A 27,076-nucleotide genomic window follows, 5' to 3' on the forward strand; every position below is an offset into this window, starting at 1 on the left:
GTGAAAAAGTACAGGCCACAGTTTTGAGCCTGGACGCTTACTGAGCACTCTCTTATTAGGAAGAGAAACCAGACGCTCTCAGTGCCAGTGCTTTAAGAGAGTTTTTCCAGCTCCTTGATCATTCTTGTTACCCTGACTTGAGCCCCATCTAGTCCTGCTATAGAGTAGGTGGCCTGAGTATGGAGTGAGAGGAACTGGGCTGTGACTATATTCCCATGTCGGAGCTGAACCTGACAGGTATTATTTGCCACACTTCCTACCTAGCCATGGATAAGTCAAGTTTAATATTCCTGAGCCTCAGCTGCCCATTGGCAACATTAGGGTAATAATCCATCTCTTGCCTATTTAGACTGAAAGCTTTAAAGAGCAGGGATTGTCTCTGACTACATATATGTACAGCACTGAGCATAAATCAGATCAGATTTCAGTACTTCCCACTCTAAGTCACTGTGATGTTGTGTCCCTATATTTTGACGGGAACATATTTTTGAATAGGAATATGCATCACTTGAATAAGCTTTGTGCCAACTGGGACAAGGAACCTATCATCACAGTTCTCGTAATCCCCTGAACATGTATATTCTATTTGTGTGCCTGTATCGCTCCTGTGTCTGAAGTTAGAAATGTGTACTATAAACCTGTTTATTGATTAAGATGTGCTAGTGAGAACCATTAGTGATATATAAGGAGCTTAATGGCCCAGTGCTTCAGAAAATGATCTGTGAATAGTCTTGTGCCTTCCATAAACCTGAAGTCGGGTTAGCCTTGTTAAGAAATGTGGCCAGATCACCACGTGCTGGAACCCATTCTGGATGTGGTTCTTTCCCATGGGTGTGTGAAAGAGTTAAAGCTGAACACAAAAAAATTCTGCTTTGGGCAAAATCAGTTTATAGGTGGAGAACCAGACACCAGGACAGCCCCTGCTTACCACCGAGATGCTTGCTAGGAACACCTAAGACTGAACAAGGGGTGAGGAGGCTGCCTAGCTTGTGAAGAAGGACAATTAAAATAACTGTTAAAGTAAGAAAATGCATGTAGCAAGTTCCTGACAGCATTAAGTTTAGCTGGAGCGTTTTGTTTTATTGAGCTTAGTAACATACTTTAAGCTGTCTGTTATCACTTGCAACCCCGAAAGGCTATTTTTATATTAAATAAAATCACTTTTATTCATTATTAAACCCAGAGTAATTAATTGTTACCGGGACACGGGACAGCAGCTGTGCATCTCTGTCCTTCATTGCAAAGGGGAGCAAACGATTTACAAGGCTGCGCTGCATAAATCGTTTATGCAGAGTAAGATGGATTTAGTCGGGGTTTGTTCCTTCTGGGGCTGCACACCTAGATACTGTGTCAAGTCCCTGTGACTGAACCTTCCCAGAGCTAAGCTGTTCTCAGAGTCCATATTGCTCTCTTGTGGACTATGACCCCCAACTCTGTGCCTCTGCTGGGGGAGATCAGAGCTCCTGGCTCAGCAAGACAGGTAATGGGCAGTGTTCCCATTAAGCTCTGAGCTTGTGCAACCGTTTAGGAGAGAGTGAAATGTCACGCAGCTGATCAGCAGACTGCCACAGCCAGGTTTCTACTGATGGTGCATATTTGCTCATGCCTTGGTGCACACAGAAAATGTATTCTGCACATGGATGGAAAGCCTTAGAGGGAACACAGGTGGTAGGGTGCCCCAGAAGACAGGTAGGTGAGTTCAGTGTTACGATCAGCCCATCAGGTGGCAGTCTCAGGGGATCGTTCCATCACTGTCATACACCTGCCCCTCCCCCATTGCCCTGCCTTTTAGAAACAGCCTCCCCCCACCTTTACTTTTCTGCAGAGCTTGAACTGTGCCTGTGATGTTATTTTGCACCCTTGCTATTGTGTATGCGGGTGCCTATTTGTTTTCTAACGTTCCAGACAGCCCATGGGTTCTGATGGAATCCACCAACGATTTCTCTCCCTCTGTTCCTGTTTTTGTTTTGGTCTTTGAAAGCCTTATTTCATCTCATGGCCCACACTGTGCATGCCTGAGCGAAAGCCGGGCCAGCAGCATAAACAACACGTGCCTGGTAGAATGAACAGCTCTCTCCAAATACAATCCTTATGCACATTTTAAACAAGTGAAGGAGGAGCTTTCTCTGGTTCAGGGATTCTTCAGCAGTCTAGTCTTTGGCTATTTTTTTTTGTCTGTTTGTTTGTTTTAAAAAGTGTTGGAAAGTGCCCAGGAAAACTAATTACACTGCAGAATGAGACCGTTACATGTTGTCAGTCATCATTTACAGCTTCCCCAGGATGTACAAGGCATTAAACAACAGATCGAATTTTGGTTGGGTTTTTGAGAAAGAGAGAGTGTGAGTGAGTATTAGACCCTGGCCTGATGTTAGAAAAATGAGCCCCTCCCAGTTAACCAATTTCATTATAATCAACAAAGTTAAACTGGGGTAATTGGGAGGGGAAACTGGCAGTGTTAGAGCCACAGTTTTACAGGGGACATTTAATGCCTGGCTAATATTTATCAACTTTAGTTCTGGAAAAATTCAGGACCTGATTCTCCACTCATTTATGCCAGTTTTCCAAGAGTGTCACTGCCCTAATTTCAGTGAAGTTATACCCAGAGAACACTGGAATGGGATATGTACTGCTCACCAGTTTGTCTTCAGGGTTTAATGAGCCATGTACCTGCCTGCCAGCGACCAGTAAGGAACTTTTTCTGGGAAGGGTCTCAGCCATCAATTTCTACCAAGCAAACACCTATGTACCAAAAAAAGGTCTAACCCTTACAATGGTTACAAAGAACCTATCCAAATGAGACCTAGTGCAGCCCTGTCCTGAGTCTGCAGCCAGGACTGCAGTGCCTCAGCAGCGGCTCAGAACATTCCCAGGCAGCAGCAGTGTGGTTTGAACAAGATGCAGGCAAGTTTCCTCAGGGCCCCTTTAGTTTCATCCTGTTGCTACTGGGAAAACTGAGCGACAGGCACGGAGGCTTTTGATAAGCAGGACCCACAAACAACAGCATCTGGGGGTAGGTCCAGACAGGTCTTTCAGGCAGTCAGCAGGAGAGTAGAAGGGACAGGATAGGAAGGGAGATCCTTCTTCCACCAACTAGAGGGATAAGGTCAGCCACTCGCCAGAGGTTGAGTTGAAAGACAAATCCCAAGAGCAGAGGCCAGGGGTTGCAGTTGGCTCAGAATAAGAACATAAGAACGTCCACACTGGGAGAGACCAAAGGTCTGTCTAGCCCAGTATCCTGTCTGGAAACAGTGGCCAATGCCAGGTGCCCCAGAGGGAGTGAACATGCAAACACTGAACGACCCATCCCTATCCCAATGCCCTTGGCTCTCCCAGGCTGGAGAAGAGGGAAGGAGGATTCTCCCCACAGATTGGCCTTCCTGGGCACTCCCATGCCATGAGGATGGGTACTCTTGACTTTGAAGGACACCGCGAGCATTATCCCCTCCTACAAGATGCTGAGATCTGTGACCCCCAGAACTTCCATGGATCAGTCCTCACAGACCCACCTGAGCCAGGTACACCCATGGCTGCATCCCGTGTCTCTCCTGTCAACACACCTGCTTTGCTATCATCAGGGCTGTACTCCTGGCCCACACCCTGCCACACACCTGCAGCACCAGTTCCCCAGCATGGTTAGTAGAGCGCTGCTCCCTGCTCCAGGAACGGCTGCCGGGTAACTGTGGCTCTGCCAGCGCAGCTTTCAAAGGAAGCTAGGGCTGCACCCCACACACTGCCCATCCAGCCTGGCCCACGGAAGGCCAGGTGCTTAAAAGTGCAAACGTCCATTTCAAGCAAAACGACACCTGGGGACTCCCACATGGACTGAAGACAATTCTACACCTACCCAGCTTTATACACACACACACGTACAAACATGCCCACACCATGGGAGGTCACCCACCCACCCCAGAAGCAATCTTGACAGACAGCCAGTCTTGCTGCCAGACTTTACACCCACCCACCCACCCACACACCTCTGCCAGGCCGTGCACACACACTTGTATAAACACACCCACACCGAGCCAGGCCAGGCAGACAGACACACACAGGGCCCCACTCACACACACACGGAGGTGGGTGTTGAGCTCTGTTACTAATCTAGCCCTTTCACAGGTGGCTAAAAAAGAGCTGAGCTGTTTTCAAAGTCTGGCCCGAAAAGCAGGTCCCGAGCGCTGTGGTCAGGATCCAATGCTCGGGGAAGCCAATGGCTCCTGCTGACTTCACCGAAAATTGGCACAAGCCTGTGACACACACGGCCCTTAGTCCTTTGAAGATCTGGGCCCGGCCCCTCAGTTGGCGCCACCTTATCATGGCTCCATAGACGATATCTAAACAATGGTCTTGGTCTGAAATAGGTATCATCAGGCCCATCTAGATAGTGTTACCAATATTAACATTTCATAAGCTTTAAGCTCCCGAGCTGAGGTCTCATCAAACCAAATTTCAACCAAGAGCAACCAAGTCCGAGCTAAAAAGCCTCCTTGAAACTGGGGATTACAAGAGGAAATTACATCCCAGCCCCACTCTCCTATGCGCCTGCTGCCAGGGCTAAAGAACTACTTAACAAATTAACATGCTGCAAACTTTTCACCCGAGTCACTGGGAGTCTGAGGTGACATTGCACAGAACAGCCCCAGCCCTTCCCACTGAGTTAAGAAAAGAAGGGATCATTCTTATCCGCATGTCATAGAGCATGTAAATTTCCACTTGGAGCCAAAATGATGGTGCCAAGTGATATCCTGTCCCTGGCACTTTGTCCTGTAATTAAAGCAACTCCACTCCAGAGCTCCCCTCCACTCCACTCACTTCACGTCTGGTGCCATCCAAAGTAAAACATCCCAGCGTCGTGCTCCCATATACAATAAATCAAAGAGAAATAAAATACTGTTTTAAGTTATGTTATGGCTAAAGCACAAAAAGACCAAAAGGCAGGAGAGAGGTTCAAAGACGTGTCTGAAATTTTGCCCATAAAAGGAAAAATTTGCGCCCACTTTGCTGAGTCCGGCAGCCAGAAAGTTCAAGCAAGGTAAAGAGCTCGCCTCCAGTCCCGACACCCCGGTTACCCCCCGTCACGGGCAGGGAGCTAAGAGTTTCTACTCTGGGCTTTTCAGACTGATCCAGAGCCAAACTCTGCTGTCAGTTCCAATCACGCAACTAGAACTGTGAAGTCAATAGGGTTACAAGGCTTCAGTGGAGGTTCACAGCCATTGTAAAACCCTGAAGTCAATATGGCAGCCCTCGGCACACCGTGCACCACTACTCCAGAGTGACAATCTGCATCCCAGCAAATACGCAGGGACCAAAGTTCAGCTGGTGTAAATCAGTGGATCGATAATGATTTGCACCTGCTGAAGATCTGGCCCATGCAACGTAATTCATGCCTCTTAGATCATCCAATGTTTGGGCAAGAACTGTCTTCACTGTGCACATGGTAGTTGCTTGAAAACAGTCACAATGTTTTCACCTCTGATGGAAGGCACTGGAGAGACAGAAGTGGGATTCAGGGGATGAATCTGGCAACCTGAACTATGACAGTGGCTAACGATATCTACAGTAATGCTCAGGAAGTTCATCAGTATTCACTGGATTTTATTAAAGTGACAAAAAGTGTGTGTGGTGGAGGGGGTGTTGGCCTTCTTTATGATGGAAAAAGAAGGGTTAAAAATTGAAAGATGGGAGACAAAAAAGTAAGGGCAGAGTTCTGCTAAGTTTTTTGCCTTAGAAAACAGGACTGTTACATCTGCTGTCTCCCCAGTTTTTCTGCAAGATCACTGGGAGGGCCCTGTGATGTCTGCAGCGAACGTCTGCCTTTTACCAGAAGCAAGATGTTGACTCTTTAACAAAGATCTCTTTTCGCCAAACAGCTTATTAGTCATTGGAGATAAATAGGAGAGAACAGAAACAAAGAGTTCCATGCAGTGACTAAACAGCCCTTCCCAAATAAATCTGAAGGACTTTGGCAAAGCAGAGCACTAATGATCGTGAAGACACTAATACGGCAAAAACGGAAATCCAAAAAGTGACTAACAGTTGAAGACCAAGCACTGACATCATCAGTTTGGTCATCACAAAAAGAATCATAAACCACATCAAAATAACCCCTCCCCCCAGATTCTCAGAAATATGGGATGCTTTCATGACAGTATGGTGAGTGATCCTATTAAATGCACGGGGTCCCTCCCTTCCCTTTCTTCTTTACCCTCCACCCCTTCTGTCTTTTTCTTCATAGCTGTCCTTGGAATCTTCCTTCTAGTCTTTATTTTTACTTTATATTTCCCCCTGCCCCATCAACTAGTTGGCGTTTTATAATCACATTCTCTTTGTTTGTACATTGTGTCATACAAATAACTGATTCATATTTTCACCATTCGTGAGCACTCAGGGAAAGCAGACAGATTTGAAACTACTGGAGTGGGCACAGAATTGCTTCATAAGTAAAACATGCTTTTCAATTAAAATTCAAGGTTAAGCTCACTCTTACAGTTACAGTCACAGAGAGTTTGCCATGTGAGTCTGTTATCGTCACAAAACAACAAAGTGCAGCCCCTGGGGGGTCTTCTGGAAGGAAGTCCTCAATCTGGAGGCCCCTTCTTCCTGAAAATTTTCGGGAAGAAGGGGCCTCCGAAAGGAAGACTTCCTTCCAGAAGACCCCCCATGGGCTGCGCTTCCACACATTGTTTTGGAGTCCAGAAGAGCGTCTTCCGGGCTCCACATCATGTGACCTTATGCTAATGAGGTGCAGGGAATTTGCATCCATGCCTCAGTAGCATATTTCGGGCCGTTTATTAGCATGCCTGTGTAGAAACAGCCAGACAGCGTAACTAAGATTAGGTAGCGAATGGCGAATATATTATGAGAAATACATGCACTATGAGAAGCTTATGTTTATTTTATGTTTTTATTTATACATATAAATAATAGAAAAACCCTTTTATTTATTCAGCTTGATTTGTGTGTGTTACCATTTCACTAAGTTTAAAGGAGATATAAGCCAAATTTTATTTCTTTTTCAAATCACCTGTAATATGTTAAAGCAGCAACCCCAGAGTCCTATATCAACTTGCCGGAAACTTCCTAGATACATAATTACCGTTATCAAATCAACTGACTCATGTTAATTGAGATTTCATTGTCAACAGGTATTAAGGAGAAAATCTCTCTGTGTGGGAAAAAGCCACAACCGCATATTTAACCAATAACAGTTTGATGAAGCAACACCATCAAAGGCAACTGTCTTCCTTTGGTATCTCCCCTTCTCACAAGGAAGTCAAGGGAAATATCCACTTCTTAGCAGTCCACTTCCACTACTAATAAAGAACCACTGTGTCGAAGGAGACCCAAGGTAATTAAGGACACTATTCTCCTACAAGTTTCTTCACAAGAGAGGCTATGCCACACTGCTAGCTCAAGTTGTACTGGAACATAGTGAATGCTCTGAAGCTGAACAGGCCTAGGTACAGCCAGTTATTGGATGGGAGACTTCCAACCACAAACTCCAGCAGACAAGTTTAGGACAGAAGTGAAGAAAACTGTACTCAAGCTGGAGGAAAGACTCAGGTAGGCAGGAAGGACTCACCTAGAACGTGAATTTGGCCAGGAGGCTGGGGCTGGCAGTCCGCCAAAGGCTCTTCAACAGCCAGGCTCTCCATTTTCACTCTGTCTGAAGGCAGAACAGCACCCTTAACCATGTGGTATTCAGTGCTGCCCCCTACTGGTACACCCATACCACTGCCTACATCTCACACCTCACCAAATACAGGTTGAACCTCTCTAATCCAGCACCCTTGGGACCTGACCAGTACTGGACAAGACAATTTGCCAGACCACGGGAGGTCAATATTGTCTAACAATATTACCAACACTTTCACAGCCTACTGAGCTCTTAGAAGACTTTTAGGAGTAAATCACAGCTCAATGGCAGCACAGATCAATGAAAGACACGACGGGTGGCTGGAAAAAAACTCTAAGGGACCATGGGAAACATGGCTGCACCCACGTTGTGGTCATCTGGTTAACTAAAATCATGCTGGATTACGGATGTTGCCAGACAACAGAGGTTCAACCTATAGTTCCTCCAGTCAAGTGTGGGCCCTTTCCTTGGAGAAGTACTTGAACGCCCCTTTGAGCTGAATTCTGGAAATACGTGTATGATGTTTCTGAGCCTCCATAGTCTGTCATTGCTAATAACAGGTTGTGTTGCCAAAGGAGAATACTTTGCAGTTAAATAGCACTTTTCACCCTGATCTCACAGCCTCTCACAAACATTAATTAATACCTTGGGAGGCCAATTTTATTATCCCCACTTTACATGGGAGGAAGCTGAGGCACAGAGAAGAGATAAGTGCTTCGCCCCAGATGACCCAGCAGCAAAACCTGGATGGAAGACAGGAGCACTGAACACCCACTCAAGTTCTGCCTGTTAGTGCACTCTACCTCTCAGATGGCTCGTGGGGCCGGCAGACCCACCAGTACAAATTCAGTGTCTCAATCCATGTCTTCTGGAGATGCCAGGATCCAACAGCGAAGCGCTTTTCTTTCCAGCAATCACCTGGGTGACGGTGTTGACATAACAAGAAGTCCCCCGGGGCACCTTCGTGTTGTTTTTAAAGATACAGACTAACTTGGCTACCCCTCTGATACTCGTCACCATGCAAGGTGTGAGCCAGTGAGTGCTCAGGGAAAGCAGACAGACCTGAATGTAGTGGAGCATGCCCAGAATTACTGACTAAAACAGGTTTTTCAATTAACGTTCAAGATTAAACTCACTCTTATGGTCATGAAAATCTCCATCTCAGGCCAGACCTCCTCAGCATTAATCTATCAAATTGTGTAACACAGTGTTATCTAAAGCAGGACTGCAAAAAGCAGGAGACGGGCCCCTGCAGGCAGAGGTGGGAAATTTCAAAAGGGGGGAGCAGCATGATTGGCTGCTGGGTCTCAGGCTCTTCCATCTCATTAAAAATGTTGAAATAATTTACTGTTTTTATAAAATCCTAGAACACCAGAACTGGAAGGGACCTCGAGAGGTCATCAAGTCCATTTCCCTGCCCTCACAGCAGGACCAAGCACCATCTAGACCATCCCCGATAGGTGTCTATCTAACCTGCTCTTAAATATCTCCTGAAATGGAGATTCCACAACCTCCCTCGGCGATTTATTCCAGTGTTTAACCACTGTGACCGTTTGGAAGCTTTTTCTAATGTCCAACTTAAACCTTCCTTGCTGCAGTTTAAGCTCATTGCTCCTTGTCCTATCCTATACTGATTATCACATCCTACACACTTGTTTTCTTACACATGCTGAAAGGTCTTTTTATTTCATATGAACATAACCAAAACTGCTGTTGATTTGGACTACATTAAACAACTTCCTGGACCCTGCTAATTGCTGATATAAAAAGTTTGCTCACCCAGTCTAAAGGAACGGAGCATCACACAGGACTCCTAGGTCCTATCCCCACCACTAGCACCAACTTACTGCAGGACATTGACCTATATCACTCACTCTCTCACTGTCCCTGTTTCTGCATCTGAAAAATTAAGCTGGAAACTGATGTGAAGATTAATGAATATTCATGAGGTAGTATTTCCAGTTTGCACAAATCACATTAATTTCCAATGAAAAACCCATCAATAACTTCAAGGAATCGCCCTACAAACAGAAGGACTCATAATAAAAATCAAACTCCCAGAAAGGCTGTACAGATGCACCCGGACAAATACATAACGGTTGTAATTTTGCCTTCCAATTTCTCTTCCATCCAAACAGTTCTGGAGGCGTCTCTACTGAATGACGGTTTGAACTTAGAGCCATCTCACAGCATTCTTCAAACTGTTCATCAGAAATAACCAAAAATGGGGGGAGGAGGCACAGATACAGTGAGTAACCCTAGCCCAGAGAGGGAGTTGTTACAAAGATTTGTGAACTATATTGCTGGGTGTTCACATTTGTGCTAGATAGAATATAGGGTGTGAGATTTTCTGTTTACCTAATCTGAGGCACGAAGAACAGCGCAGTATGGTAACTCTCCAAAAAAATCACTGTAGTACAGGTTGAGCCTCTCCAGTTCAGCACCCTCAGGATCTGACCAGCGCTGGACAAGAGAATTTGCCAGACCACAGGAGGTCAATATTGTCTAGTAGCATTACTGACACTCCCACTGCTTATAGGGCTCTGAGAAGACCTTTAGGGGTAAATTACAGCTAAACAACAGCACAGAACACTGAGAGCCAGAACTGGTGGCTGGAAACAAACTTTATGGCACTGTGGGAAACGTGGACATACCCATGATAAGTGGTTGTCCAGCTAAATAACATCATTCCGGATTACAGATGTTGCCGGATGAGGAAATGCTGGATTAGAGAGGTTCAACCTGTAGCATTTTGAAAAATAACCATTTTCCCTTATGGATTTTAGCTTAAATCAATTTCCTACAAAAATGAATAGTCCACTCCTGCATCTCACACGCACTCTGTAGTTCCTTCCATTGACTTGCTACCATCATCCCACAGCAGCTGGCCCTCCCCTAGACCAGCTAGGAGTGACAATCTTCTAACGGCACAAAACTGAAGACCCTTTCCCCACTCATTCCAGCCCCCTCTCTCTGGTGCTCACTCTGCCCCATCCTCACTATGCTGAAGCGGGGGGGTTTTGGTACGGGAGGTGGTGAGGACAGAGGCAGAAGGTGCAGGCTCTGCGGTGTGGCTATGGATGAAGGGTTTGGACTGCAGAAAAAGGCTCAAGGTTGGGGCCAGGAGCTGGGAGTGAGGGAGGGGTTCTGACCAGTGCTCCCTGTAAGCTGAGCACTTTGGCGGTTGCTGAGGAGAGAGTTTCAGGTGTCACACAGCAAATTCGAAGGGTGCCCACAGCCACTCACAGCCAGCAGCATGTGTTTCTACTGGTGGCACGCATCCATAGAATTCTAGGGCTGGAAGAGACCTCAGGAGGTCCACATAAACCTTGGTGCGCATAACAAAATTTCTTCTACCCACAGGTGGAAAAAATTAGAGGGAACACTGGTTCTGACCTGGGGGAGGGGGTTGGCCTGCAAGAAGAGATTCAGGGGCAGGGATAGCTCAGTGGCTTAAGCATTGGCCTACTAAACCCAGGGTTGTGAGCTCAATCCTTGAGGAGGCCATTTATGGATTAGGGCAAATAGATGTCAGGGATGGTGTTTGCCCCTACCAAGAGGGCAGGGGACTGGATTAGATGACCTTCCAATTCTAAGAGATATGTATCTCCAATTATATTCTATTTTACATTAGGGTGCGGGCTCAGGCAGGTAGTGCTTACCTGAGGCAGCTCCTCATTGGCAGTGCATTGGGGCTAAGTCCTGCATTGGCCCCACACAGCTCCTGGAAGCAGCCAGCATGCCAAGGTGTTGCCCACATCCACAGACATCGCCCGTGCAGCTCTGACTGACCCGGGTTCCTCCCCAGAGGAAGCCACAAAGTTGGCACTCAGGGCACTGGCAGTACACAAAGCAACCCTGCCTGCCCCTCCACTGAGGGGCCAGACAGGCCAGTGACTTCTGGGGAACTGCACAGAACAAGCAGGGTGTCTCAGACCCATGGCACCACCAAATGTACCTTGAACAGCCCTGTCAATGGGCATTCCTGTCCAAAACTGGACATCTGGTAACACTACCATCAACTCCCCCAGCCCTCACACTGTCTTATTACACACATTCCTCACTCTCCAACTCCTTCCGCTGATGTGGGAGCCCTTAGGTAGGGTCTAGAAAGCGCTCAATGGACACTTGGACCATTGCTCAACTGAGCCCAAGTTTGCTCAAACATCCAGAAACAACTGGGTCACATTAGTCATGCGCACCAGCCATCACCACTGCCTGAATGTCAGACCTTCAGTGTCACACTACAGCTCCCCTACTATCAGAACTAAAGGAGGAAAACATCATGAACTAGCAGGAATGGGCCATTATCTTCCACATGGACTACACACTAAATGGGGAGGCTAAATAATTATTCCCATTCTAGGCCCCGGTTCTCCAGTGAGAGTCAGGTACCTAAACAACTTAGAGGATAAAGGGAAACAAGAAGGCTTTTTTATAAATATATTAGAAACAAGAGGAAGACCAGGGACAGGGTAGGGCCATTGCTCAGAGAGGAGGGAGAAACAGTAACGGGGAACTTGGAAATGGCAGAGATGCTTAATGACTTCTTTGTTTCGGTCTTCACTGAGAAGTCTGATGAAGGAATGCCCATCATAGTGAATGCTAGTGGGAAAGGGGTAGGGTTAGAAGTTGAAATAAAAAAATAAGTTAAAAATCACTTCGGAAAATTAGATGTCTGCAAGTCACCAGCGTCTGATGAAATGCATCCTAGAATACTCAAGGAGCTGATAGAGGAGGTATCTGAGACTTTATCTATCATCTTTGGAAAATCACGGGAGACAGGAGAGATTACAGAAGACTGGAAAAGGGCAAATATAGTGCCCATCTATAAAAAGGGGAATAAGAATAACCCACGAAACTACAGGAAAGTCAGCTTAACTTCAGTGCCAGGAAAGATAATGCAGCAGGTAATGAAATAAATCATCTGCAAGCACTTGGAAGGTGGTAAGGTGATAGGGAACAGCCAGCATGAATTTGTAAAGAACAAATCATGTCAAACTAATCTGATAGCTTTCTTTGATAGGATAACGAGCCTTGTAGACGGGGAGAAGCAGTAGATGTGGTATACCTAGACTTTAGTAAAGCATTTGATATGGTCTCGCATGATATTCTTATCAGAAGACTAGGCAAATACAATTTAGATGAGGCTACTATGAGGTGGGTGCACAACTGGCTGGATAACCGTACCCAGAGAGTAGTTCTTAATGGTTCTCAATCCTGCTGGAAAAGTATAACAAGTGGGGTTCCGCAGGGGTCTGTGTTAGGACCAGTTCTGTTCAATATCTTCATCAATGATTTAGATATTGGCATAGAAAGTACGCTTATTAAGTTTGCAGATGCCACCAAGCTGGGAGGGGTTGCAACTGCTTTGGAGGATAGGGTCATAATTCAAAAGGATCTGGATAAATTGGAGAAATGGTCTGAGGTAAACAGGATGAAGTCTAATAAGGACAAACGCAAAGTGCTCCACTTGGGAAGGAACAGTTTCACACATACAGAATGGGGAGAGACTGTCTAGGAATGACTACAGCAGAAAGGGATCTAGGGGTTATAGTGGACCACAAGCTAAATATGAGTCAACAGTATGATGCTGTTGCAAAAAAAGCAAACATTATTCTGGGATGCATTAACAGGTGTGTTGTGAACAAGACACGAGAAGTCATTCTTCTACTCTACTCTGTGCTGGTTAGGTCTCAGCTGGAGTATTGTGTCCAGTTCTGGACATTGCAGTTCAAGAAAGATGTGGAGAAATTAGAGAGGGTCCAGAAAAGAGCAACAAGGATGATTAAAGGTCTAGAGAATGTGACTTATGAAGAAATGCTGAAAGAATTGGGCTTGTTCAGTTTGGAAAAGAGAAGATTGAGGGGAGACATGATAGCAGTTTTCAGGTATCTAAAAGGGTGTCATAAGGAGGAGGGAGAAAACTTGTTTTTCTTGGCCTCTGAGGATAGAGCAAGAGGCAATGGGCTTAAACTGCAGCAAGGGAGGTTTAGGTTGGACATTAGGAAAAAGTTCTTAACTGTCAGGGTGGTCAAACAGTGGAATTGCCAAGGGAAGTTCTGGAATCTCCATTGCTGGAGATATTTAAGAACAGGTTAGATAGATGTCTATCAGGGATGGTTTAGACAGTACTTGGTCCTGCCATTGGGGCAGGACTCGATGGCTTCTCGAGGTCCCTTCCAGTCCTAGTATTCTATGATTGATCTGGATCATTGTACGGGTTGAACCTGACCAGTGCCGGATGACAGGAGATCAATACTTCTGTGCACACCAACACTTTCACTGCTTACTGGGCTCTTAGAAGACACTTAGGGGCATATTAGGCCTGAATAACTGCACAGAACACTGAGAGCCAGGACTGGTGGCTGGAAACAAACTTTATGAGATGATGGGAAACTTGGCCACACCCACAATAAGTGCTCGTCCAGTTAACTAAAATCATACTGGATTACAGCTGTTGCCAGATGAGAGTGCTGGACTAGAGAGGTTCAGCGTGTACCTACCTTCACAGCTGTGTGATCATAAAGGAAAACATGAGAGGAATTCTCGGTTAGTTGTACAGAATGCTCCTAACCTGGTGGGTGTGTTTCATTCTGTCTGCGTTAGCCTGTCCAGCAAGCCACCGCACTCACTCATTGCTACAATCTTGTAAACCCCAACTCTTTATCTATGTTTGCAGTTTCATTCCAAGTAACTAACTGCTTCCCCTCCACTGCCCGCAAAACTCTGGATCTGTGAGCGTCCTTTCGCTGATCCGACAGCTGCCATCTAACTCCTGGAGCATGTCAGGGCATAAACGCCTCCTGCAGACAGCAATCACGGGACTGGCAAGCAGCAGCATTATAAGTGGTGAAACAGGCAATTCAGGAAATCCGTCTATTGAAATGCTTCAGGGAGTCGCGGGAAAACTTCATTCAAAGAAGTGCTGAAGAAACCCGCACTGTACAGAGCCCCGAGAGACCGTACTACAGGACCTGTCTGCACTGGGGGATTTCGCATCCGGGCAACAACAACGCAAACACCACAGAGGTTAACTGAACTTGTGCCTTAGCTTTTCAAGGCACAAAGCCCCCACCCCAAAAAGAAAGTGAGCTGCACCACATCTTTACAGACCATCACCCCGAAACCAGTTGGATCCATACAACTGCCTGCTACGCAAATTCAGTCTGGGTTCTTTCCTCCACACAAATCCTCACTAGCTCTCAAGGCTTTGTGACCCCCCTGCAGCCCCGCAGTCAAAGGGGCTGGCTGGCCAGTCCTTAGCAAATCGTTCTGCTGAGGAGGGGCCCAAGGAGGATGAGAATCTAGGGATGAATCCAGGATTTCACCCCAGCTCACTGTCTCCTGGCAGTGCTGGCTCTGCAGAGCGCAGAGTGGGGAAGAAATCGCAATGGAAATGTGTTGTGAGCGAGGGTCTGTCTGCTTCGCCCTTCACTCAGGAGTGGCCGCGCTCGCCGATTTCTAAAGCCAGAAGTGACTGTTAGCTCAGTGGTGGGCAACTTGCGGCCCCCAGACTGCCCCTCTCCTGCACCGGGGCACTGGCTCCCTGCCCCTTCTTCTACTCCTCCCTCCCACCGCGTTTGGAGGAGTGTGCAAATTGCCTGATTCGCGCTCCATCCCCACCGCTCCCCCTCCTTCCCAGAGCCAGAACGCCACAAGTCAGCTGTTGGCGCCTTTCCAGCTCTGGGACGGAGGAGAAGGAGCAGGAGCAGGAGCAGAGCATGATTCATGAGATTTGTGTGCTCCAGAAGTGCTGGGAAGGAGAAAGAGTAGCAGGTAAACACAGGGCTGCAGTTCCCCGGGGCGTGAGAGGCGCATGGGAGACAGGGGTGGATGGGGGCGGTCGGAGTGCTGCAGACAGAACCCCAGTGGAGTCCCTGCAGCACTCTGAGGTGAAGGAGGGCCACTCACGCGGCCCACCCACTATTCGTGCTTGCCCATCCCTGTGTTAGATCACCTGGTCTGGTCTCCTGTATACATCCCAGGCCTTCTAGACATGTATCAGGCAGGGTGATATACATCCAAGGGTATATATCTGAGGCCCCGTGATTCAAAAGGGCCTGAGGCTCCCGGCTGCTGCTGCTGTTATGGCTCTGAGGGCTGGGGGGAGACATGGCTGCATTCCAGGCAGCACTTAGGGCTGTCTGCCCCCCGCCCCATACCTTTTGCCCAAGGGCCTGCCCCTTCCAAGAACATGGAGCACACCTTGCTCACGAGCCTTGGAGGCTGTCAGCTCCCTGCTCCCCTGATCCCAGGCCATATACATCCCAGGCCCTCTGTACACATCTCAGGCTGTAGAATTCTCTCCACTTGCCCCTGCACTGAACCCAGTAACCTGTGTTTGAGTAGCGCAGGCCTCCGAGAAAAACCTAAAGACTTCACAAGATGGCAAATCCACCCTTTCCCTTGGTGGTCTGTTCTAGTGGTTAATTGTCCTCACTGTTATAAAAAAAAAAAAAAAAAATTGCACTTTATTCCTGTCATGAATTTGTCTAGCCTCAACCTCTGGCGATTGGGGCTGCCTTTCTCCACTCCATTAAAGATCCCTTTAGTTCTCTGTGAAGGTGCATATACTTTAATCAAACCATGGCTCCATATTCTTTTCAAGATCCTTACGCTCCTCGCTACAAAATGAGATTTCTTAGTTTGGCTGCAGCACAGATCTGGGCACCAGGAATCCCTTCACTCTCACCTGGGTCTTGGCACTGGACTCCTGTGGCCTTGAACAAGTCTCGGTTTTCTCATCTGTAAAATGGGGATACTAAAACTCCCACTGCCAGATTCATGGTGTGCATGTGGCCTAATTAGTCCAAGGGCTGAATTCTGCATACCAGAGTCAGCAGCAGGCCTGGGGACTCTGGGAACAATGAAAAGTTTGTCCAGTGCTTAGAAAATAAGCCCATCGAAAGGCAGAAAGTTATGGCCCAGATCCATAGCGGTATTTAGGCTCCAAGAAAGTTAGGGGCCTAAATACCTTATTAACTTCAGCCCAGATTCATTCCTGGTGGAAGCAGCTGGGATAGGAACCACCTCCTAAGAGCCAGCAGAAACAGAAAGAATGGGGCTTTTGTCCTGATCTCTTGATAATATAATTTACAAAATGGGACTTCATTGCTCAGCATGGTGGTGCCTGTACCTTGGAAGTACAGCATGCCTTTGGCTCCCATTGACTTCACAGGGCATCGCAAATGCTCAGCATCTAGCAGCATTCCCCCAGATGGTAATAACAAGGGATGGATACTGTTAAATGTGCGGTCGCCAGCAAAGAGCAAAGGAAGTTTTTTTTCTATTCAAGATCGAAGTTCAAACCGTCCAAACAAACCTCCCCAATCTGAAATCTCCAGACAGTAGTTGGAGATAAGATCACTTGTCTCAGACTGCTGTTTGTGGCAGCCTGGGCTCCTCCCCCTTGTAAATCCTTTATAATAAACAATCAATCTCTAGGAATCAGATCAACATATAAATAATTTGGAATTAATCCCAACAAAGGAAAGTGGCAAGAATTTAATTCTGGAGAACACAGGACTCGAGGATAACGTAGTTGGGAGAGTGGGGCAAAGGATGACAGCTCTTCTGCTTCCAGGCATAATGTTCCTAAAACAAAACACATGACTGAACAAAGCTGCTGTGGTATTGGTATAACTCAAAAGAAGGCCCAAGCTACAAAGGTCAGCACTGTTTGGGCCCAAGACCAGGTGCAAATCTGGACTTTTATCTAGACTCAAACTTTCCTAAGGTGGTTGGATCTGGGGGATTTGGTTTGGCCCATTATTTTGCAAAGTAGGTCACGGAAAAAAGTCCAGACTGAGCCAGCATTTGTCCAAAGTCAAGGACTTCTTTGGATCCAGCTCAAGTAAAAAAATAATAAGCAGTAAGAATCCTCTGTAAGCACTCACCGCTCGTCCTCCCCTTTATGAGCAAACACACACTTTGTTCAATGAGACACTAACCAATGGAGCAGCCAGCTCCCCCAGTCTCTTTCAGAAAAACATACTGCTCCAATTAGTACTGATACCAGTCCTGCTCCCTTCCATCCTCTGCCAAAGAAACAGAACAAACCACAGCACTTGCCAAGGTCAAACACAACCGAAACATCTGACAAGACTTACGGATCCCTTGCTCTTCCCAGTCAGGTGACTTGGGCAGAGAGACGTGTCCACTCTTCACTCTACCAAGAAACAACTCAATCTCTACCACTGACTTCTCAAGGTTACAGACAACTATCTGCCTCAACCTAGCAGCTTGGCTGCCGCTATCTTTTCAATGGGGGACCAGGCAATCAACCAGCATCCATAAATCACTGCCAGAACAGTGGTGAGTTCTTCCCCCACCAAAAGCTTTTCCAGTGTGACAAGACTGTTACACCCCCACCCACTCACTTCTCAATTATAAACTCCTCTATAGGGCTAGATCAGGGGTCTGCAACATGCGGCTTTGTAAGGACTTTGTTGTGGCTCCCGATGCTATAATTACAAAGTAAACAAACAAAAACAAAAAACAACAATAAAAAGTTCCCGATTGTTTCCGATAAACGGTGAACATCTAAAAGCCCAAAAATGAACAACTCATAGCTAAACAGCAAAGGATATGCGATCTCGAAACGTTGGATAACTCACCCTAGCATCCTCCAGAGAGAGAGAAAGTTCAGGAGTGAAAGTCAGGAAGACTGTGGTACAAACACACACATGAAAAGTGTGAGGAAATAGAATACGTAAAAAGTTTGTGAACATCCTGCAGTAAACATGTATCGCATTACAAATAATTGTGAGTGCGCTGGTCTTTTAACAGGGGTTACAAAAAGTGTGGTTTGACGTTATTTATTAAGGACTGTCTCGTATCCCTGTGCATTGTGGCTCTGGAATTACCGAGTTTTTTAATGATTTAGAAAAAATGGCTTGTTACTATTTTGGTTGCTGACCCCTGGCCTAGATTCACTCCCATTTCCACCAGCCACAGCATCAGCCCCATGCCAGGAGCTGTTCAATCACTGACATCCTGGACAAATGAATGGCCCACTGGACAGCTAGACTCAGGACGTGGGATTTCCAGCTTGCCCATTGTTTCAGACTGAGACAGTCATCACAAGGCAGGACTGTGTTGCTCTTCCACTGGACTATAACTTAGAGCAGCCCCAATCAAAGTATCACAGCCTCAGGATACTGGTACAGTTAGCAGGCAGTCTCTGCCCCACAGGGCTTACAATCTGAGCAATGAAAAGCAAAACAAATGGGGGAATTAGAAGAAGGGAAGAAGACAAAAGTAAAAAGGACAGCACCACATCAGTAACACTGGCTCCACTGACAAGTAAAGATCCCATAAATCAGCGGGACACGGTCAGGCTCTCAGGAGTCTAGCAGCACAGTACAAAATAAGGGCCAAAAGCCTTTGGAAGAAAACCATCTAAAGAAAAGTTCAAAAAGACATATGACCAGGTGCAAACACAATGGAGCAACATAACAATTGCTACCAATTTAGCAGATAGTTTATGCCCTGGTGAACACGGCATTCAGCTTTCATAAAAAAATCATGCAAAAAACACATACAGACCCACTGCCCCCCCACCCCACCTCCAAAAATGAAAAGAGTTTACATACAGCACCAGCCACTATGATTGTTTCCGATTAAAGGGGCAAAAGAAGAAACTAAACTCCCCTCTGTAACTTCAAGGGAACTTTAGAACAAGTCAATTGCAGATCGTGCCCTCAATGCAATACTAGTGAACAATTTCAAAGCACCTTTCGGAAGACGCTGCTGTGGAGACGTCTCAGCCCCTTGTTCCAAGCAGAAAGCTCAAACTAGATTAGAGGTCTTCAGATTCTTCTAGGACAGCTGGAAAAAATCTTTCTACAGCCAATGCAATTAAAAAAAAAACCACACTCATCTTCCAGCACACCAGACATCTTAATCTACTCAATATTTAAATCAAACAGATCAAAGCAACAAGCGGGTATTTCACAGAACATTCCACTGACAAGAGAGTTCAGCCAGGAAAGGAACCAACAGACCAGAACATAGGGATGTGGTCTGTAGCTAGAAATCAACTTCCCTGAACACGAAGTTACAATCTGGTAGCAGCGCTGAGCCCTGATTCTATTTACACTAAAACCAAAGGCACAATCATAATTAATTACTAAGGGAACCGGATGCTGCCCATGGTTATTATTAATATCCTACACATGTTGTTATATCTTAGTTTCTCTCATTTTGATAGTTTTTTAAATAAGTCTGGCTCATTTCTGAAGCCCTGAGCAATAAATTATCAACAAGCCTGAATAAAATTAGAGTGGCAGAAAGAATCTCTGTTGTGGGGAGAAAAAAAATAGCTGCATTTCTTCCTGTTAAGGAGATTCCCACATATAGGAATTTCAAGTTTTACATATAAACCAATATTAAAAACAATTGATGTATTCTTGGGCTACAGTACAACGGGCAGAATATCAGAAACAGCAACTTTCTGTTCAAAAGTCATGGCAAAAGAAAAAAACGCAAACCCAAAAAAACAGCCACCATTAGCCAAGAGAACAGTTTACAGAGACCTTCTCGAGCACCCCAAAGTCTAGAGACAAAACAGCAGGACTAAATTTGAAAGCAAAAAATGAGTCATGCACCACAATGGGTCCAACACCTGTCTTTTACCCAACAGTACCGAGTCTAAATTCAGAGACATCAATGAGAGTTTTCTCCGAGACTGCAGTTAATTAACCTTCTGTCACAATTCGTTAAGGGCCAGATTTTTATCTTATTTACCTGGAGTGACTTCACTGAAGCCAATGGAGGCACCCTAGCTTTGTAACGGTGTGAAAGGATGGAGAATTTGACACCCAAGAGCCAACTCCAAAGTCCACAGAAGACAATGAATACAAGTTCCATTTTCGTCACTGGGTTTTGGATTTGGCCCTAAGCTAAAGCATCTTAAAACTCAGGGCACTTACCACTTGAGGCTTGTTCTTGGTGCTGCTAGGGTTGTGTTCCTCCTGCTGCTTTGGGCATCTCAGTAACTTGGGCTCTGAAGTGGTGGGTGTAGCAGGTGATGACCTGGGCATATCCACAGTGCCACTAGACGATGAGTCCACCGAGTTAAGTGTCAACATGTATTGCTTAGTGACATCCTCCAAGGATGGCGCTTGGAGTACAGGGTAGGATTTGATGGGCACAGGTGAAGATTCTGGCACAGTTACATGGACGTTTTGATTGAGCAACTCAGGAGACTCAGGTGCTGAGAGGGGAAGGAAGGCGGAAGTCTCGCTAGTGTGGCGTTCATGCTTGGATATGGGTCTTAGCCTACTCACTGAAGTAGCAGAAATCGTAGCAAAGGATGCAGCCTCGTGAGTGTCTTGGTGACTCACCCGGTTGGTGTGTTTCCTGGAATTGCGCCGGATAATCCTGGGGGGCAGGACTTCCGCCAGCTTGGGATCGAAGCTGTAGCCTGGAGTGGCCTCTCCCGCAATGTTGCCTCCTGGCTGTGCAGGTAGGATGTGCTCAGACTGAGAGCCCAGCTTCACAACCTCCTGGTTGGGTTCCTCCAGCTCCCCCACCTCGTCTCTTTGCTCAGAGAGGATAGGTTCACTGCTGGAAGGCAGGATGGTCTGGTCCATCTCAGTGATGGGCTCACTGGGACCCTCAAAGCCAGAGCTGGCCAATTCACCGCGACGGCTGGGGTCACTGAACGATTTCTTCTTGACTGTCTTCCCATTTCCCCTCTCGTCAATCACCTTGTCCATAGCACCAGGCTGGCTAACGATGTTCTGAATCAGTGTGTTGTAATCCTTGACTCCATCGCTACAGACGGACAAGTCGCTGGCAGCGCTGCCAGTGCACTCAGACAGAGCCATGGCGAAAGGCTCTGGGACGCCAGCCTTGGAATTCAGAGACCCGAGGAGATTACTGTCCACCGAGAAGTTCTCAGTCTCTTCCGTAATGGAGCACCTCCGGTGGGGGATGGGGTCGCTCAGGGATCTATAGGGTTCGCCACTAGATTCCCCATTGGTGGAATCAGACCCATTGTTGCCAACGGAGGGAAACTTCCGCCGGCGGCGCTGGGTGCTTGGGGTCAGAGGAGTCTCTAGGGACCCTTGGGCCACGGCTTTACTAGGAAGGGCATCATCCACAGTAGCACCCTCATGGTTCATTCTAGCAGCAAGCCCTGAGAGAGGCAGCTCTTTGCCGTTCACTCTGTCGGCATCGCTCTCCCTTACACCGGCGTTGGTTGGTGTCCATGCCGTGACAGCCTGAGCGAGGTCCCCGTAGGCGGCACCGGTAAGACCCATCTCAGGCTCTGTCACGATGCCTTCATCGGTCATGCTAGACTCGTGGCCTGAAAGCTCCTCCATGGACTTCCTACAGGAGAGGTTTTCTTCAGACTCTGCTTTCTTCAGACACTCCTCCTGCTCTTTGCTGCCCAGAAGGGCCATGTTGGCTTCCTTCTGGCTCTCGGCACACTCCACCACACCCTTCACACCTGCACTGTCCTTCTGCTCTGACGCAAAGCCATCGTCCTGCTGGGCGCCAATCCGACGGATCTTCTCGAAGACTTGCCGGGCTTCCTGAATATACTGATCCTGGATGACAACTGGGAGCCCTTCAGCCTCCCCTCTCTGGCCCATGTCGCCGTCTGACACCACGCTGTCACAGTCACTGCTGCTGGCCAGGAGAAGCTCCGAGGAGCTTTGCTTCATGGAGCTCTGGAGGAAGAGCCGGCGTGGTGCTGGTTTGTCAGAATAGGTGAATGACTTGGCCCGGCGCAAGGTGGCAGTGAGATCTTTGAGAGTCGGGCGGCTGCCCAGCACCCACCGGTTCGGGGCTTGTGCCACACTTCGGCCTCTGCCTCCCATGGGGGGCCTGGTGGGGCTCTGGTGGCTCTCACTTCTGCCACCGCCAAAGGCCCCTTCCTCTTGGTCACTCCCCCCACTGCTTTTCCTCCTCACCTTTAACTCAGAAAGATCCGATTTCAGGAAGCTGAGGAGAGTCAGTGTCTCTGTGGCAATGTCCGGATTGGACATGGACTTCCTGTGCTTGGCCCGCTCGGCCTCGGAGCCACACTGGAGCAGAACCTCACCCAGTGGGTCCTGTTTTGCTTTGCTGATGCCCACGGGCAGCTTTGGCCGCACCTGGACCTGCTGCTGCAGCCGGGCAAGGCCCTCACTTTGCCCGAAGCTGGGGGATCTGTACAAGCTGAGGCTCCCTTGCAAGTTCTGGCTTTGGCCAAGCCAGCAGGGCCCAAAGTGCTCCTCTTCCTTCAGCGTCTCAGTGCTCGAGTACCTGCTGCTGCTTCTCGACCCGCCGGGGCTAGGCCCGAAAGGCGGGATGTGGACTTTGGAGACGCGGGCGACCAGGGGAACGGCTGGGGCTGCGCCCAGCAGGAAGGAAGCGGCGGTGGCACCTTCCGACATGCCCCTCACGTACTGCCGGTGCCCTTCGGCGCCGCCCGCTGCCTTGGTTTCACCCAGCAGGCCAGGCCAGACGTGCTCACTGTGGCCATCCACCAGCCTCTTGACACCCTCCTTCGCAGGAGGCGGCCGGTGCCCCAGGCCCTCCGCAGTCCTCCAGGGCCACCCTGGCGGGGCCTCCATGCCCGTTAGCCCCTCGCTGTCCGACTCATGGTCCCAAAGCCCTGGGTCTCTCTTCTTCTTGCGGACGGAGCGTTTCCTGGGCGCCACCAGGTGGGTCCCCTCCTCCTCCTCGCTCCCGGAGGACCTCTCCAGGGGCCCGGGCGAGGGGCTGTGCGCGCGGGGGCAGGGCAAGCTGGGAGCGGGCAGCGGGTCCTGGCGGCTGGAGCTGGGGGCTGGCGGGAGGCAGGCGGCCTGTGGCTGGGAACAGCTATGCCAGGAATGTGAAGTATCCCAGGGCGGCGGCTGCTGCTGCTGCTGCTGCCTCCTGGCCTCCGCGGGCGCTCGCAGCAGGCCGGGGTGGGGGATGCAGCTGCGGGGCGGCGGCGGCGGCGGCGGCGGGGGCGGCTTGGGGCCCGCCCGGAGCCTCTCCTCCTCCGGGCCGGCGGAGCGGGCCCCCCCGAAGAGTTTGCGCATCTCGGTGACGCTGGGCCACAGCCCCCCCGGCTCCAGCCCGGCCTCCCCCGCCTTGGGGGACTCGCTCAGAGCCGGGCTGCGCGGCGGCCCCCCGCCCTCCGCGTGAGCCGCCGGCCGAGCCTCCCTCTTGCCCGGCGGGGGCGGGCAGCAGGTGGCCCCGTCCTCGTCCGGCTCCTCCTCGCTCGGGGAGCCCGGCGGGGCGGCGGCGTCGAAGCGGCGGGAGAGCTGGCGCACGGAGGGGGACAGGCTGCGCAGGGCTCGGCCCCGGGCCGGCGGGGAGGGGCCGGCGGCGGCCGCGGCGAGCTTGGAAACTTTCCTGGCCAGGCCGCTGCTGCAGGCGGCGGTGCAGGGCGATCGCCGGCGGCGCGGCGGGGAGTCCGGCTGCTGCGCCCGTGCGCCAGGGGGCTGGCGCTGGCACGGCGGCTGGCGGGGCCGGCCGCTGGCTCCCGCCCCAAGCCAGCGCTCCAGCAGTTGGAAGGAGCCGCTGCGGCGGAGGGGCGCTCGCCCCCCGGCCTCGCCCTCCGCCATTGCTCACGCCCGCCGCAAAGTTGGAGGCAACTTCCCCTGGCCCCCCGGCGGCTGCTCCGGGGCCGGTGCGCGGCTCCCCGACGTTCCCCAGCGGGCGGCGCGATTCACTGGCCCGCTCCCCGCCGCAGCTCGGGGAAAGGAAGTGGCCCCCCGCCCGGGCCAGCTGCATCCCCCGCTGCCACCGGCCGCCACCCCGGCGCGGGATCCGAAGGCATCGCCGGTCAGAGGCCCACGCGGCCCCCGGGCCCGGCCGCACGGAGACGGAGACGGAGACGGAAAGGGAGAGGGAGACGAGCCCCCATCGCGCAGTGCTTAATCCCCGGGCTCGGGGCTCAATTCCTTCCGCCGGTTTTTTTCCCCCGCTGCAGCAAATAAACTTTCCCGGAGGGGCGTGGTCTGGGGAAATGAGGGGGTGGTCTCAGCCCGCCAGCCTGGGAACTGGGCTTCGGCAGCGTCTCCACGGCCGGCGAAGGAGAGAGAGGAAATAGTCCCCCGCATGCCCCTGGTTTTGCTGTGTATCGTTATGCGAAACGTTTGCAGCCGCTTTGCCTAGGTCGATGGATACGAAGTGCTGTTTGATTGGAGAGCAAACATCCTCCTCTCCCCTCCTCAGTGTTTGCTTAACTTCCCTCTTCAGGAAGACAGGGCACGAATATAATGGCTTGTTTGTCGCGGGGTGGGGGGGGGAGCTTTGCACGAAAGAGGAAAACAATCAGAAGGCAGAGAGGTTTGGGGCTCCTTTCGCCTGTGGATTTCAGTGCCGGGAGATGCCAGGGAGAAAAGCTGGGATTTTTCAGATTTTGAAAACGCTGTTGAAATTGTCTGCCAAGCGCAGGAAAGAATCCGGGACAAAACATGGGCAGGTTCATTATCATCCCCCCTCTGCCTTTTTAATCAACAATGAACTCTGCCTGGTGCCTTTTTAAAAGGCCTTTTGTATATGTACACTGTCAGCTTTCCAAGGCCTCCACTAGCTTTTGGTCTGTATTTGTACATCCTGCCCCAGTCTGGCCTGCTGCTGCTGGATGTTACCATAATGCAAATGAGTATACATAACAATATATTTACTTGGATTGTAAGTTCTTTGGGGGCAGGGACTGCCTTTTTGTGCTGTTTGTACAGCACCTGGCACCACAGGAGGCCCGACCCAAGAGTGGTTACTACAGTCTAGATTATAATGTCTCTGTCTAAAAGACACAAAAATCATGGCCAACATTTTGGGGGAAAAGGCACCTGAATCCATAAGCAGGCGTCTTACATGGAGGCCTTCAGCAGCGCCCATTGACTACAGTAATCAGGGTTTGGTCTATACACTTTGTTCCCTTAGGTTGGTATGCAAGTTCCCTCTGGCCTTGGACTTCCCCTTGTAATGAACAGAGAAATTCTCCCTGGTCACCCTGGCTGACATGCTGTGAGCTGAAGGCTTAATGAGGATCAGTGAGCTGGTGGGGTTAGAAGGAGGCTGGTCCAGGTGGGGAGAGATACAAAGGAGGAGGGGCTTGCAGACATGGCTCACAGACCTAGAGGAGGCCAGGAGAGATGACTAGAAGTAGGACAAAGAAGGAGAGACCCCATAGTTCTGGCCCCTACTGCAGCCTCCCTATTCTGCTGACGTAAAAGACCTGCTTGTGTTATGGAATTCACCTTCACTGGAGAATCCTTTGCATAAAAGGTGGGGCGGGGAAACACTGTCATGGACCTGGCAGAGCAGCTTATGGGAAGCCCCCAGGATAGGAGTCTGCCGGGGACAGTCCCAACCACTAACCTGCTCCTAGGATCCAGTGAAGGGTTTCCTTCAAGTTCAGAATCTTTCTAGCAGGAAGACAATGGAGCAGGAGGGGGGATCAGGCCACACATCAGCCCTGCACAGCATGGAAAAGGGACTGGCTGCAGGATGGCTCCATTGCCATCCTCTGGGCAGGAAGGAGACATCTTAAGAGCAGCCATGACCAGGGGTGGCCCTGATGGTGCCTCTCTGTTGGAGTGGTGCTGCCTGGGGAAGGACTGGGGCTTCCAGGAAACAGGAGAACCACATAGCTGACTGACAATGCTTTGCCTATTGCAAGTGCCTCCTGCAGAGGGGCTGAGGGCAGATTGCTGGTCTGTTCTGTGGGCATCTGAGAGCTCATGCAAACCCCATTGCCAACGGAGCGTGGGGTCCCTGCAGGGCTCCTGACCACCCACTGCAGCAGAGGAGGGGTGACTGCGCTGTGGGACATGTCTGTGGCAGAGGGGCACTGCAGGGCCAGGAACCCACAAACAGAGCCCAATTTGCACTTGTAGCTGTTTGATTTACTTGGCCCAGCTCCACTCTTGCTAGCCAGATGGACACTGCTCTTCCCTCCAGACCCCCAGCACTGAAAGCCGTTGACCTAGCAGCTTGTAGGGTTAGTTGTGTTACAATCAAAGAGCCACAGTGGACAGCAGGGGCCCGGTGTGCCAGGTGCTGTACAGACACTGGTAGGAAACCAGCCCTGCTTCAGAGTGCATTGAGGGGCCATACATCAAACTTTGTCCTCACCCTTCTAGTTTAAATTACTCCACTCACCCAGCCAGCCCCCTGGCCCATGCTATGGCCTGCACAACATTGCATGGGGATGTGGACAGACTTCAACCCCACATTTCTGGAGCCTTGACATGCTGCAGGTTGGGCTGCTGGATGGAGATGGACAAGAGGGAAAAGAGGAAATGGACAAGAGGCCCCCCTGTAACCTGCTAGAGGGACACAAACTAATTACATCTTCATTTTTTGCTCAGCTTTGCTTTCACCACCGGAGTATTAAAGTTAGTGCCAACCACAATAGACTTTTTATCAGGACTCTTTTCTAACCTGGCTGTGTTGCGGCCCCTGCTGGACATAGGGAAAGGTGACAGCTCTTCCACTGGCAGAGTC

The 27,076-nt window shown here is 49.5% G+C and overlaps 1 protein-coding gene across 1 annotated transcript in view; it reads right to left on the bottom strand.

The window, feature by feature from the left end:
- ARHGEF17 (Rho guanine nucleotide exchange factor 17) overlaps nt 1-26,977 on the bottom strand; it is a 222,470-nt gene extending 195,493 nt beyond the window's left edge. Inside the window, exon 1 of the mRNA XM_074979935.1 lies at nt 20,566-26,977. Within this exon, the coding sequence (XP_074836036.1) occupies nt 20,566-24,183 (3,618 nt within the window). The 5' untranslated portion in view covers nt 24,184-26,977. The remainder of the gene's footprint in view (nt 1-20,565) is intronic.
- Between the last annotated feature and the right edge of the window lie 99 nt (nt 26,978-27,076).

The sequence above is a fragment of the Carettochelys insculpta genome, chromosome 1 (assembly GCF_033958435.1).
Source record: "Carettochelys insculpta isolate YL-2023 chromosome 1, ASM3395843v1, whole genome shotgun sequence".
Classification (NCBI taxonomy): Eukaryota; Metazoa; Chordata; order Testudines; family Carettochelyidae; genus Carettochelys; species Carettochelys insculpta.